This window comes from Stegostoma tigrinum, chromosome 5, assembly GCF_030684315.1.
Source record: "Stegostoma tigrinum isolate sSteTig4 chromosome 5, sSteTig4.hap1, whole genome shotgun sequence".
Taxonomy (NCBI): domain Eukaryota; kingdom Metazoa; phylum Chordata; class Chondrichthyes; order Orectolobiformes; family Stegostomatidae; genus Stegostoma; species Stegostoma tigrinum.
The window spans coordinates 120,446,644-120,461,111 of record NC_081358.1 but is presented as its reverse complement, the minus strand read 5'-3'; the positions used below and the strand labels follow the sequence as shown (position 1 = coordinate 120,461,111).

The window sequence follows — 14,468 nt, the reverse complement described above, 5'->3', positions numbered from 1 at the left end:
AGAACCTCAATCTGAGCTACAAATCTTCTCAAAACTCACTAGGTGTAGAATGTATCATGGCCAAAATTGCAAATGGCCCTAAAATAGGTGGAAAAATAAATTGAAATGAAAAACTAAGATATTTACAAATGGGCTAAAATTTGTCAGATGGAGCTTAACACACGTAAGTGTGAGGTTATCCATTTTGTTTGGAGGAAAAGGACGGTAACTTATTCTCTAAGTGGAGAGAAGCTTCATTGTGCTTTGGTGCAGAGGGATCTGGGTGTTCTCATGCATGTATCACAGGAAATTAATATGTAGGTACTTTGGATAATATGGAAGGCGAATAGAATTTTGGCATTTATTTTTAAAGGAATAGAGTATAAAAGAAGGGAAATATTGCTGCAATGTACAAAGCATTAGCAAGACTGCACCTGGAGTACTGCGGACCATTTTGGTCCCTTTACTTGAGGGGGATGTAATTGCTTTGGAGATAGTTCAGAGGATGCTGTCACTGGATTGATCCCAGAAACAAGGGGTTTCTCTTATGAAGAAAGATTGAGCAGTTGAGGACACCTTGCCTGTAGAAGAATGAGAGGAGAGCTGGTTGAGGTACAGATGATGCTAAAGGGGATTGACAGCGTACATGTGGAGAGAGTGTTCCCTTTTCTGGGGTAATCAGAATAGACAAGGGGCAGTAGATTTAAAACAGACATGAGGAGAAATTGCTTTTCTCAAATCTTGTGAATCTGTGGAATTAACTATTCCAGACTGTGGTTGATGCTGGGACATTGAGCAAATTTAAGGAGGGAAGAGACAGATTTGGGATTAGTTGTGGGTTGAAGAGTTATGGGGAGGGGCAGGAAGGTGTAGTTGAGGTCAGATGAGATCAGCAATGATCTTATTGAATGGTGGAGCAGGTTTAAGGGGCTGGATGGCCTATGCCTGCACTTTGATCTTAGGAGGATGGTGACATCTGAGACATTGCCTGTCAGGTATGACTCTGTGAGTATGACAGAGTCAGGCCATTACAGTCTGAGACAGCTGTCCAGTTTTGCCACTAGCCCCCAGATGTTAGTAAGGAGGACTTTGGAGAGTTGATATTTCTGGCACCTTAGTCAATGCAAAAAGTCAGAAATCACACAACATCAGGTTATAGCTCAACAGGTTTCGTTGAAATCACCAGCTTTTCAAGCACTGCTCCTCGGTCAGATGAAGTGACTTCACTTGACGAAGGGGCAGTGTTTCAAAAGCTTGTGATTCCAACTAAATCTATGAAGTCTGTTGGATTGTAACCTGGTGCTATGTGACTTCTGAGCTTTGTCCATCCCAGTCCAACACCAACCTCCACATCTTCGGCAATGCAGGCGATCCACCGATAAAACCAAAAAGCTTGCTGGGCTATTTTGATTCAGTTAATTGTTTATTGTAGTCCCACGGTTGTTGAGTGTCAAATTTATGTGACTTTCTATACTAAGTGCAGTAAGTACTGATCATTATATTGGATGTAGATAAAGTCAGGCATTCTGTTGGAATGGAACAATGAATCAATGTAATGACTTAAAAATGTAGATGGAAAGGTTTGCGTGTTTTCTTCAGTGTGTCCTTTTTAAATGAAAGGAAACAGATGTGGCAAATTACAAAACTGTCTGCTCTTCTGTCAGACAATGTATAAATGATTGAAGACCATAAGACCATAAGACATAGGAGTGGAAGTAAGGCCATTCAGCCCATCGAGTCCACTCCGCCATTTAAATCCTGGCTGATGGGCATTTCAACTCCACTTCCGTGCACTCTCCCTGTAGCCCTTGATTCCTTGTGAGATCAAGAATTTGTCGATCTCTGCCTTGAAGGCATTTAATGTCCTGGTTTCCACTGTGCTCTGTGGCAATGAATTCCACAGACCTACCACTCTCTGGCTGAAGAAATGTCTCCTCATTTCCGTTTTAAATTTATCCCCTCTAATTCTGAGGCTGTGCCCACAGGTCCTAGTCTCCCTGCCTAAAGGAAACAACTTCCCAGCGTCCACCCTTTCTAAGCCATACATTATCTTGTAAGCTTCTATTAGATCTCCCCTTAACCTTCTAAACTCTAATGAATACAATCCCAGGATCCTCAGCTGTTCTTCGTACATTAAACCTACCATTCCAGGGATCATCCGTGTGAATCTCCGCTGGATACGCTCCAGGGCCAGGATGTCCTTCCTGAGGTGTGGGGCCCAGAATTGGACACAGTATTCTAAATGGGACCGAACGAGAGCTTTATAAAGTCTCGGAAGCACATCACTGCTTTTATATTCAAACCCTCTTGAGATAAATGACAACATTACATTTGCTTTCGTTATCACAGACTCTACCTGCAAGTTAACTTTTAGAGAGTCCTGGACCAACACTCCCAGATCCCTTTATACTTCTGCTTTATGAATTTTCCCACCGTTTCGAAAATAGTCCATGCCTGTATTCTTTTTTCCAAAGCGCAAAACCTCACTGAAGAATGTGGTGGGTGCAGTGCTGCATGGGCTCAATGTTGGGACCACAACTCCTTATAATTTACAACAAGGACTCCGAGGGGAGTGAAGACAGGGTGGTCAAGTTCACAGAGATAAGGGAGATAGGGAAGCAGAGTATATTGTAAAGAAGGCACAAGGAGCTTGTAGGTGGATAGAGATAGATTGAGTGGGCAGCTGGGAGTGGGAAAAAGTGAAGTCATTTCCTTTGGCAGAAAGAATGATACAGCAGAGTGTAACTTAAATGGAGAGTGACTGTGGAATTCTGAGGTGTAGGGAGATTTAGGTATTAGAACATAGAACAGTACAGCACTGTACAGGCCCTTCAGCCCACGATGCTGTGCCAAACTTTTACCCTAAACCTAGGTCGATCTAACCTCCACCGCTATCTTATCCAATCATATATATACCTATCCATATACCTATCTAATAGCTGCTTAAATGCCCCTAATGAGGCCAACTCCACTACCCTCTCCAGCAATGCATTCCACGCCCCGACCAGTCTCTGAGTAAAAATCTATCTCTGACATCTCCCCAATATCTGCCTCCACTCACATCAATACTATGCCCCCTCATAATAGCTACCTTCACCCTCGGAAAAAGTCTCTGGCTGTCCACTCTATATACCTCTGACATTTTGTACGCCTCTAATTGTGCATTCTTGTGCATTAATCACCCAAAGTTAGCACATAATCAAGAAGGTGAATGGTATGAGAGGAATTGACGGAGTAAACAGGGAGAAACTGCTCCCCTGGGGTGGGTAACCAGAGAAATTAAGGGAAAAATTAAAAGGCTGGACTTTATGAGGAATGAGTTACCTGCCTCCCTCTCTCTCTGTTTTCTCCTCTCCCCCTCTCTCCCTCTCCCTGTCCCTCTCTCTCTCCCAGCTAAAAGTCAGCCAACAGCATGTCAGGATGAAGTTGTTGTGATGATATATTGAGGCTTGGAGTGCAGCTAGAGGGGAGACTGCTCGTTTTATTTCATGTGCCCATTCCCCAGACTGGGCTCCAAAAATGTTGGCTGGGAAAGAACTCAACTGAGGGTCTTATTTTCTATTATCTTTTCTATATTTAATAATGCTCTTAAACACACACAATGGTTAATTTTTCACTACGGTACTTTTCATAACTGCTGCCTGTAAATCATGTTTTCCAGTTGATTAATTTATAAGCAAACTGATTAAAAGCAATGCAGACTACCAAAGGTGAGGGAGAAGTCAGGAGAAAGGGAGGGGTTTAAACCAAATGGAGTTGGAAGGGGCAGTAGGGTTTGTTAGGCTCTGGAATGCATGGTCTGAAGGGTGGAGGAGTCACAAGAGCACAGGATATAGGAGCAGAATTAAGCCATTCGGCCCATTAGAACATAGAACATAGAACATAGAACAGTACAGCACAGAACAGGCCCTTCAGCCCACAATGTTGTGCCGACCATTGATCCTCATGGATGCACCCTCAAATTTCTGTGACCATATGCATGTCCAGCAGTCTCTTAAATGACCCCAATGACCTTGCTTCCACAACTGCTGCTGGCAACGCATTCCATGCTCTCACAACTCTCTGCGTAAAGAACCTGCCTCTGACATCCCCTCTATACTTTCCACCAACCAGCTTAAAACTATGACCCCTCGTGCTAGCCATTTCTGCCCTGGGAAATAGTCTCTGGCTATCGACTCTATCTATGCCTCTCATTATCTTGTATACCTCAATTAGGTCCCCTCTCCTCCTCCTTTTCTCCAATGAAAAGAGACCGAGCTCAGTCAACCTCTCTTCATAAGATAAGCCCTCCAGTCCAGGCAGCATCCTGGTAAACCTCCTCTGAACCCTCTCCAAAGCATCCACATCTTTCCTATAATAGGGCGCCCAGAACTGGACGCAGTATTCCAAGTGCGGTCTAACCAAAGTTTTATAGAGCTGCAACAAGATCTCACGACTCTTAAACTCAATCCCCCTGTTAATGAAAGCCAAAACACCATATGCTTTCTTAACAACCCTGTCCACTTGGGTGGCCATTTTAAGGGATCTATGTATCTGCACACCAAGATCCCTCTGTTCCTCCACGCTGCCAAGAATCCTATCCTTAATCCTGTACTCAGTTTTCAAATTCGACCTTCCAAAATGCATCACCTCGCATTTATCCAGGTTGAACTCCATCTGCCACCTCTCAGCCCATCTCTGCATCCTGTCAATGTCCCGCTGCAGCCTACAACAGCCCTCTACACTGTCAACGACACCTCCGACCTTTGTGTCGTCTGCAAACTTGGTGACCCATCCTTCAATTCCCTCGTCCAAGTCATTAATAAAAATTACAAACAGTAGAGGCCCAAGGACAGAGCCCTGTGGAACCCCACTCACCACTGACTTCCAGGCAGAATATTTTCCTTCTACTACCACTCGCTGTCTTCTGTTGGCCAGCCAATTCTGTATCCAAGCAGCTAAGTTCCCCTGTATCCCATTCCTCCTGACCTTCTGAATGAGCCTTCCATGGGGAACCTTATCAAATGCCTTACTGAAGTCCATATACACCACATCCACAGCTTGACCCTCATCAACCTTACTAGTCACATCCTCAAAAAACTCGATAAGGTTTGTAAGGCATGACCTACCCCTCACAAAGCCGTGTTGACTGTATTTGATCAAGCCATGCTCTTCCAGATGGTCATAAATCTTATCCCTCAGAATCCTTTCTAACACCTTGCAGACGACAGACGTGAGACTTACCGGTCTATAATTGCCGGGGATTTCCCTATTTCCTTTCTTGAAGAGAGGAATTACATTTGCCTCTCTCCAGTCCTCAGGTACGACTCCAGTGGAGAGCGAGGATGCAAAGATCTTCGCAAGTGGCGAAGCAATTGCATTTCTCGCTTCCCAAAGCAGCCGAGGACAAATCTGATCCGGGCCTGGCGACTTGTCAATCTTAATGTTTGACAAAATTTTCAGTACATCAGCTTCCTCTATCTCTATCCATTCCAGCATGCACACCTGCTCTTCAAAGGTTTCATTCACTACACAGGTCGTTTCTTTCGTAAAGACAGAAGCAAAAAACTCATTTAGGGCTTCCCCTACCTCCTCAGGCTCCACACACAAGTTCCCTATGCTATCCCTGATCGGCCCTACTCTTTCTTTGACCATTCTCTTATTCCTCACGTAAGTGTAAAATGCCTTTGTGTTTTCCCGGATTCCTTCTGCCAAGCCTTTCTCGTGCCCCCTCCTGGCTCTCCTCAGACCATTTTGACCATTGAATCTGCTCTACCATTCAACCATAGCTGATAGGTTTCTGAATCCTATTCTCCTGTCTTCTGGCCAAGGTCCTTGATTCCCTTACTAATCAAGAACCATCTAGCTCTGCCTTAAAGACACTCATTGACTCGGCGTCCACAACCTTCTGCAGCAACAAGTTCCAGAGATTAACTACGCTCTGGCTGAAGAAATCCCTTCTTATCTCTAATAAGTCGTCCCTTCACTGGAGGCTGTGCCCTTGGGTCCTAATCTCTCCCACTAGTGGAGACATCTTCTCCATGTCCACTGTATCCAGGCCTTTCAGTTTCAGTGAGATCCTCCTCATCCTTCCAACCTCCATTAGGACAGACCCAGAATCCTCAACCATTCCTCATATGACAAGCGCTTCATCCCCAGGATCATCCTTGTAATTCTCCTCTATAGTCCCTCCAAGGCCACATATCCTTCCTTCGATACAGGGCCCAAAGCTGTTACAATATTCCAAATGCCATCTGACCAGAGCCTTATACAGCTTCAGGAGTACATCACTGCTTTTGTATTCAAGTACTCTTGTAAATGCAATGTTAGCATTCATTTTCTCCTTAACTGCTAACTGAGCCAGTGTGTGAACCTTAAGAGAATCCTACACTAGGATTCTCTGTTCCCTCAACACTTCAGATCTCTGAAGCTTTTACTCGTTCAGAAAATAGTTTCCACCTCTAGTCTTCCTGCAAAAATGCATAACCTCACACCTGTCCACATGATTCCATCTGCCACTTCTTTGCCCACTGTCCTAGCCTGCCCAAGTCCTTCTGCAGAGATAATGGGAACTGCAGATGCTGGAGAATCCGAGATAACAAAGTGTGACGCTGGATGAACACAGCAGGCCAGCAGCAACTCAGGAGCACAAAAGCTGACGTTTCGGGCCTAGACCCTTCATCAGCTCTCTGATGAAGGGTCTAGGCCCGAAACGTCAGCTTTTGTGCTCCTGAGATGCTGGTTGGCCTGCTGTGTTCATCCAGCTTCACGCTTTGTTATCAAGTCCTTCTGCAGCCTCCCCACCTCCTCAACATTACCTGTCCATCCACCTACATTTGTACCATCTGCAAGCTGAACCATAATGCCCTCATTTCCTTTGCCCAGTTCGTTAATGTATAGCATGAATAGGTGCGGTCCCAACAATTATTCCTGAGGAACTCCACTTGTCACTGTTTTGCCATTTTCAAAAAGACCCCTTTGTCCTCACTCTCTGTTTTATGCCAGTCAGATAAACCTCTAACCATGCTAATGCCTTGCCCCTAATGTATGGGCTCTTATTCAGCAGGCCTCTCATATGACACCTTGACAAAGGCCTTCTGGAAATCCAAATGGATCGCATCCACTGGTTCTTCTTTGTCTAACTTGCTCCTCCCTCCCCAGAGTGGTGGCACGGTGGCTCAGTGGTTAGCACTGCTGCCTCACAGCAACAGGGACCTGGGTTTGATTCCACCCTCGGGCAACTGTCTACGTGGGTTTCCTCTGGGTGCTCTGGTTTCCTTCCACAGTCCAAAGATGTGCGGGTTAGGTGGATTGGCCATTCTAAATTGCCCATAATGTCCTTGGGTACATAGGTTAGGTGGATTAGACATAGGATATGCAGGGTTACAGGGATAGGGTGGGATGTTCTGAGGATGGTGCCAGTGAGAACTCAATGGGCTGAATGGCCTTCTTCCACGCTGTAAGGATTCTTTGAAAAAGAATTCTGACAGATTTGTCAGGTAAGACTGCACCTTGACAAAGCTGCACTCACTTGGCCCTATTTTACTTTGCACATCCAGATACTCGGCAATTTCATCCTTAAAAATGGACTTTTATCATCTTACCATCTACTGAGGTCGGGCTAACCGGCCTATCATCTGCCTCCCTCCCTCCCTTCTTAAACAGGGGTGCTTCATTAGCTGTTTTCCAGTCCTCTGGGATCCTCCCCAACCCCAGTGATTCCTGAAAGACCACATCAATTCCTCTCCAATCCCCTCCTCTATCTCCTTCAGTCCGGGTGATTTATCTGACCTTTCAGTTTCACCAGCACCTTCTCCTTGGTAAGGGTCACTGCACTCACTTCTGTCCCTTCATTCAATTGTATTTTTCTTCTCCTGAAGATCTGGTACGCTGTTGGTGTCTTCCTATGTGACAGCTGATGAAAAATACCTATTCAGTTCCTCTGCCATTCCTTTGTTCCCCGTTACTACTTCTCCAACCTCATTGCCATTGACCCAATGTCCGCTTTTGAGTCTCTCTTACCTTTTATATATTAAAAAAAACTCTTGCAATTTTTGTTACATTACTAGCTAGCTTACTAGCATCTTTCCTCTCACTCGCACTTGTTGCTGTTCTAGTTCTCCTCCGTTATTGATTAAAGGCTTCCCAGTCCTCTTGCTTCCCACCATATTGTATACTTTTTCCTTTTGCTTTTATGCCTTGATGGCAGTCACAGCCACCTGACACTGACCACTGACAGATTTTCAGACTTATTATTTGAAAATATTTCTCCTGTTTCATTCAATCTGAAAGTAACCTGGAATAGATAGTCAAATTAGGAGCTATAACTAGCCAATGAACTTTTGGTTTTCCTGTGACATCACTCCTTTGTGGCAGGCCCTTGATCCCAGGCTTTTACTTCCCTTGTCAAAGACACCTCTATCGCTGTTTACATGACACAAACTTCAAAGATATATATGTACCTGCACCCCTAGGTCCCTCTGTTCTGCAACACTACCCCAGGCCCTACCATTAATGGTATAAGCCCTAGCCCTGTTTGTTGTGCCAAAATACTTCACATTTGTCCAGATTAAACTCCATCTGCGATTTTTCAACCCAGTGGCCCATGTGATCAAGATGCCTTTGTAATCTTAGATATCCTCCTTCACTGTCCACGATATCACCAATTTCTGTGTTGTCCACAAATGTACTAACCATGCTGTCTCTATTCTCATCTAAACCATTTATATGAATGACAAACAAAAGTGTACCCAGCTCCAATCCCTGTGGAACACCGCTGGTCGCAGTCCTCCACTCTGAAAAACAATCATTCACCGTCACTTCCTCCATCCTGCCGTTAAGCCAATTTTGTGTCCAATTGGCAATCTCACTCTGAATCCCATGTGATCTAACTTTATTAATTAGTCTACCATGTGGAACCCTGTCAAAGGCTTAACTAAAATCCAAATGAACAATGCCGACCACTCTGCCCTCATCAATCTTCTTCACTACTTACTCAAAAAAATTCTTCAGGTTTGTGAGACACAATGTCCCTCATGCAAAACCACGCTGACTATCCCTAATCATTCTTTGCCTCGCCAAATATAAATCCTATCTTTCAGAATCACTCCCAAAGACCTACCCACCACTGAAATTAGACTCACAAAGGCACAATCTTAGCCCCTCTCCAGTCCTCCGGCACCTCACCTGTGGTTATAGATGATACAAATGTTTCTAAAACAGGCCCTGCAATTTCCTCCTTAACTTACCACAAAGTCTTGGGATACACTAGATCGAGTCCCTGAGATTTATTCACCTTTATGTTTTCTAAGACTTGCAGCATTTCCTCTTCTGCACTGTGAATTGCTTTCAAAACATCAATATTTATTTCCCTGAGTACTCTACCCTCCATTTCTTTCTGTACAGTAAAAGCTGATGCAAAATATTTGTTTAATATCTCTCCCATCTCCGAAGGTCCAATGCAACGATCTTTAAGGGACCCTACTCTCTGTCTAGTTGCTGTCTTGCTCTTAATGTACTTGTAGAATCAGTTTGGATGACTTGCCAAGAGTTGTCAGATCCCACTGTTCTCCCTTCCATTTGTTTCAAGTAGAGGAGGCTGCCTGGAAAATTACTGGATGTTTGGCAGATGACCGGTGAACCGTTTTTCACACAGATCTTGCTGGTTGTTGGTGTGTCTGACTCAGGGAACTGGCAGTGATATCCAACAACATTGCTAATTCCCTGTGACTATTTTCTCATGTTTCGCTTCCTGTCTGAGAGTTTTCACACAGAGCAGTCCTGCTGAAGACATGGGGGAGACTGTGTAGAATAAACACAGCGAGACGGGCCTGGGGATTATCTGGGATTTGGCTCACTCAGACGGTCCATGCTTCAGAGGAATTAGCTTATGCACAAAGACTAAACAGGCTGGGACTGTTGCCTTTGGAGTTTAGAAGATTGAGAGGTGATCTCATTGAAACATTTCGGATTCTTGACAGGGTAAAGGCTGAGAGGATGTTTCCCCTCTCTCGGGAGAGACTGGAAGCAGACGGCATAGCTTCAGAATTAAGGGGTGCAAATTTCAGACTGAAATGAGGTATTTCTTCTCTCAGAGGGTTGTGAGTCTTTGGAACTCCTTGCCAAAGAGAACGATAGGGGCAGAGTCCTTGTGCATACTGAAGACCGAGATAGACTCTTGATCAGTGGGGGAATCAAGGGTAAGGGGGAAAGGCTGGGAAAGTATAAGGTCAGGGTGGAGATTAGATAGAACTTAGGTTTAGGATAAAAGTTTGGCACAACATCATGGACCAAAAGGCCTGTACTGTTCAATGCTCTAAAGTGGACGTTAGGAGTTTTAGGTCAGCATGATCCCATTGAAGGCTTGAGGGGCTGAATGGCCTACTCCCATTCCTACTTGTGATGGTTTATGTGGTTGCCCATTCTCCCATGTCTAAGGTTGGTGTATGTTCTGTGTCGTGCAGGTACGTGCTGAGGAATGGCAGTGGAAACTGGCTGGCCAAGCAGATCAGGAAGCACCGTCCCAAGGATGGCCCGATGGAGCCCTCCAGCGCCCACAAGTGGTGTACGCTCCACACCGAATACATCTGGTATGACCCAGAGCTGACCCCGCAGCCGCCCGCCCATCACGGCACGCCCCGCCTCCACATCTTCTCCAACTGGGGGGTGGTCACTTATGGGGGCGGCTTGCCCAATGAGCCGGGCAACACCTTTGTTTCGTTCAAGTCGGGGAAGCTGGGAGGGCGGGCAGTCTACGGGATTGTCCACGAGAGCCCGTACTCATGGATTGATGGCTGGAGGAACTTCAACCCAGGCCACGAGCACCCGGACCAGAACTCCTTCACCTTTGCCCCCAGCGGCCAAGTCTTTGTGTCGGAGGCTCTGTACGGGCCCAAGTACAGCCACCTAAACAACGTGCTGGTCTTCTCACCATCTCCCAGCAGTCAGTGCAACCAGCCCTGGGAGGGCCAGCTGGGGGAGTGCGGCCAATGGCTCAACTGGATGGTGGGTGAGGCTGGCAACTCGGCGGGTGAGCTGGTGACCGCCACACAGGACGGAGGAATGCTGTTCACCAGCGGAGAGGCAGCTCCCGCCTACTCCTCTGCCATGGGCCTTCAGAGTGTCTACCGTGCCGTGCTGCTTCTAAGCCCCCAGGTCCTGCTGGTCGTAGACCACATCGAGAAGCGTCAAGGCTCCCCGCTCCAGCTAGTCAGTGCCTTCTTCCACAACCTGGACATTGACTTCAAGTACGTGGCTCACCGGGTGGCTGGTCGCCTCAATGGCGCAATGATGGACGTCTGGGACGCTCAGTTCGCCATGTTCTGGCTCGACCACCGCGGGGGAAGCCCAGCCCCCCGCATCCAGGAGGCCGAGCAGGTGGCGGAGTTCAAGAAGCGCTGGACCCAGTATGTCAATGTGACCTTCCCATTGGGCGAGCGGTTCACCCGCATCGCCTACGTCTTCCATGGGCCCTGGGCCCGTGTCACCGACTGCCGCTTCACCGATGACTCAGCACGCGGCCTCAGGCTGGCGCTGACCGTCAACGACACCGAGCTGCTGGTCTCCGTGGCCACCCAGCACAGCGACCCCACCGCCCGCTTCCGCTACCTGGGTTTCGGGGGCTATGCCAAGGTGGAAGCAGGACAGCAGGTGACCAGGTTCGGTTTCGGGACAGCTCCATCCGGGGGCCCCGGGAGGCCCGTGCCCACTTTCCTCCGCTTCGGGCCTGCATTGAGGAGCCTCCTGGGCGCCGGCCTGTGCCTCGGCCTGGCGCTGGTGGCTGCCCGTTGGAAACTCTGCATCTCCTTCGGGCGCATGCTGCGCCTGGCCTTGTTGGCGCTCATCACCCTGTGGTTCCTTGAGCTGGTGGCACTGTGGGGCACATGCTCCAGGCCCCCATGCGGAATGGCCTGGACCGGGGCTGCGGACAGTGCCGAGGGAGGGGGAGGACCGTCCGAGCAGTGGGATGAGGGCCTGGGGAAAATGTCGCCGGTGGTGGTCACCTCGCTGCCGGGCTCCGGGGCCGAAATCCTGAGGCACCTCTTCGCCAACAGCACCGATTTCGTCTACATCAGGGTCCCGACGGAACACCTCGACCTGCCCGAGGTGGAGTTCGAGTTTGACTCCTTTGTCGATGCCTGCGAGTGGAGGGAGTCGGACGCGCTGGCGGGACGTTACCGTCTGATCCAGGGCTGGCTCCAGTCCCTGGTGCACAACACCAAGCTGCACCTCCAGAACATCGCCCTGCATGGCCCGCCGAGAGGAGCTCCATCAGTCAACAACAGCCCCCCGCTCAGGAAGAGGAAAGCCCGCAGGAGGGCTGACCAGAGCTCCAAGTTTAAGGAAAACCTGGAGAGGGACGCGGAATACGTCAGGGGGCTGCGGAGGCACCTTGCCTCCTATCCCAACGCCCGGGTGGTCCTCAGTTTGAGCAGTGGGAGCTGGACGCTGAAGCTGCCGTTCGTGCAGGCCGTGATTGGATCTTCAATGAGGGCCCTGTATGTGGTGAGGGATCCTCGTGCCTGGGTCTACTCCCTGCTCTATAACAGCAAGCCCAGCCTTTATTCCCTGAGGAATGTGCCCCAGCACTTGGCCTTGCTCTTCAGAGAAGACCAGCGAAAGGAGCGATGTGACCCAGACTCCGGCTACGCCTTTGAGTACGAATCCCTCCGGAGGCAGCTCTCATCGACAGCCAAAGACCCGGTGATCCTCCTGGCTCACCTCTGGCTCGCGAACACCAGGGCGACGCTGAGGGTAAGCAAGAAGCTGTCACCCGGCAACTACCACCTGCTGAGATTTGAGGACCTCGTCGAGGCCCCTCGGGAAACGGCCGAGAGAATCTACACCTTCCTGGGTTTTGTCCTCCCCCCGGCTGCCCTGAACCGCATCCTTTTCGCCACTTCGACCAATCTGTTTCACCTTCCATTTGAGGGCGAGGTCTCTCCCAGCAGCCTCCATGCCTGGAGGGACAGGATGCCCCAGAAGGACATCAGGCTCATTGAGGACACTTGCTGGTCAGTGATGAGTGAACTCGGCTACACCAGGTCGACCAGCTGAGAGCGCTGCTCACCAGGGCGGTGGGGCTGTCTCCAAAGTCTTGGCATAAAAACGTTGGACAGGCCAGGAAAGTCCCGGCCAAGTTGGACAAATTGGCGTCTCAAGGCCCAGAACAACGGGGTGTGTTGCGTTGTCTGCTGGGCACAGTGCTTTCAAAGTAATTGTAGCCCATGGGATCTTGCAGAGGGAAGGGTGGACTTGGTGGGGGACTTTCAACACAGGAGGAAAGGCAGAGACTGGGGCATATTTTTGGGAACGGGATGGAAAGATGGAAGTAACCTTGCAGCATGAATCATTCATAATGTGATAGCATTAATCGCATTGAGCTAAAACGCAAGGCTGTGCTGTTCAATTGAACCCATTAAGTGATAATTAGCTGCAGATGCTATTCCATTTCTCCGTCGCTAGTTCTTGTGCTCCTGGGCCTGAGACCCGTTTGCCAAATTGTCTAAGAAAGCGATCTGGCCTGGCTGCTCCTGAAAAGAGGGAATTTTACGAGCAAAAAAATTTAAGATCTCTGGCTTGGTGGGAGTTCTACTGTCCTCCGCAGTGCTCGCGGTTTATCATTTCCAAGAATGGCAGTATTGGAGTGCACCGTGGGGAAGCCTTGAAAAATGTACCCAATCCATAAAACTTGTGTTTGCCAAAATAAGTTGAAACATTGGCCAATATAATGAGTCTTAAACTGTTGTGGGCAGTGAGGGTGAGTGATTGATCAATCGGAGAGGCCTCGTTCCAAGTAAGGGTAATGCCACAATGAATGAACATTGATAGGACAAGTTTCTGACACAGCGTGTGATTTGGCTTTTTGGGTTAGAGCTTGTTTGTTGTACATTTCTTGAAGAAGTAAATGTCACAGTCGCACACTGTTCCCAAAATGCTAGTGAGAAGTTTGAACCAAAAGATTTGTCTTTTTTTCTCTTCGGCTCCCTGCCTCTCAAGACATCATTGAAAAGCAGAGGAGACAGGACCTTGACAGGAAATGCTACCTTTTCTAGCACTGACACAATGGGACAAATGGCCTCTCTGTGTTGCTATTAGTTAGATTCAATGGGTAAAATTCCCCCAGGACTCTTTCTGTTAAAAGTGTTGTGGGGGGCAATGAATAACTCGCCAGTCCCTTACTGCTAAGAAAACACATCCAGTCAGCTCCCAGAATGAGGGCAAGCTTTCCAGCCAATCGTAGGCCTCAAAGCTGTCCTGAGATGTTGCTAACCAATAAGAGGCTAGCAATGTCTTGGACTAACCCCTGCCCTACCTGCCCCATTCTGGTATGGCTTGCCATGAGAGGATCCAGTGATGGTAAGGCAAGTAGATTTTATACTCATCTTATGGAGTTGGGGGTCATAGTGACGGGGTTCAAGGGGTTGAGTCCGATCCTCTGATGGCTCCCCACCTTGATATAACTGGGGTCCCCACCCTCAGCATTCTCTGGCTGTTACATGATTTCTCAG

General features: G+C 48.1%; 1 protein-coding gene across 1 annotated transcript in view; it reads left to right on the top strand.

Moving 5' to 3' along the window:
• The window catches only part of LOC125452121 (dermatan-sulfate epimerase-like protein), a 37,057-nt gene extending 23,179 nt beyond the window's left edge, over window positions 1-13,878 (top strand). Inside the window, exon 2 of the mRNA XM_048530141.2 lies at window positions 10,422-13,878. Coding sequence (XP_048386098.2) covers window positions 10,422-13,014 — 2,593 coding nt within the window. The 3' untranslated portion in view covers window positions 13,015-13,878. The remainder of the gene's footprint in view (window positions 1-10,421) is intronic.
• The last annotated feature ends 590 nt before the right edge of the window (window positions 13,879-14,468 follow it).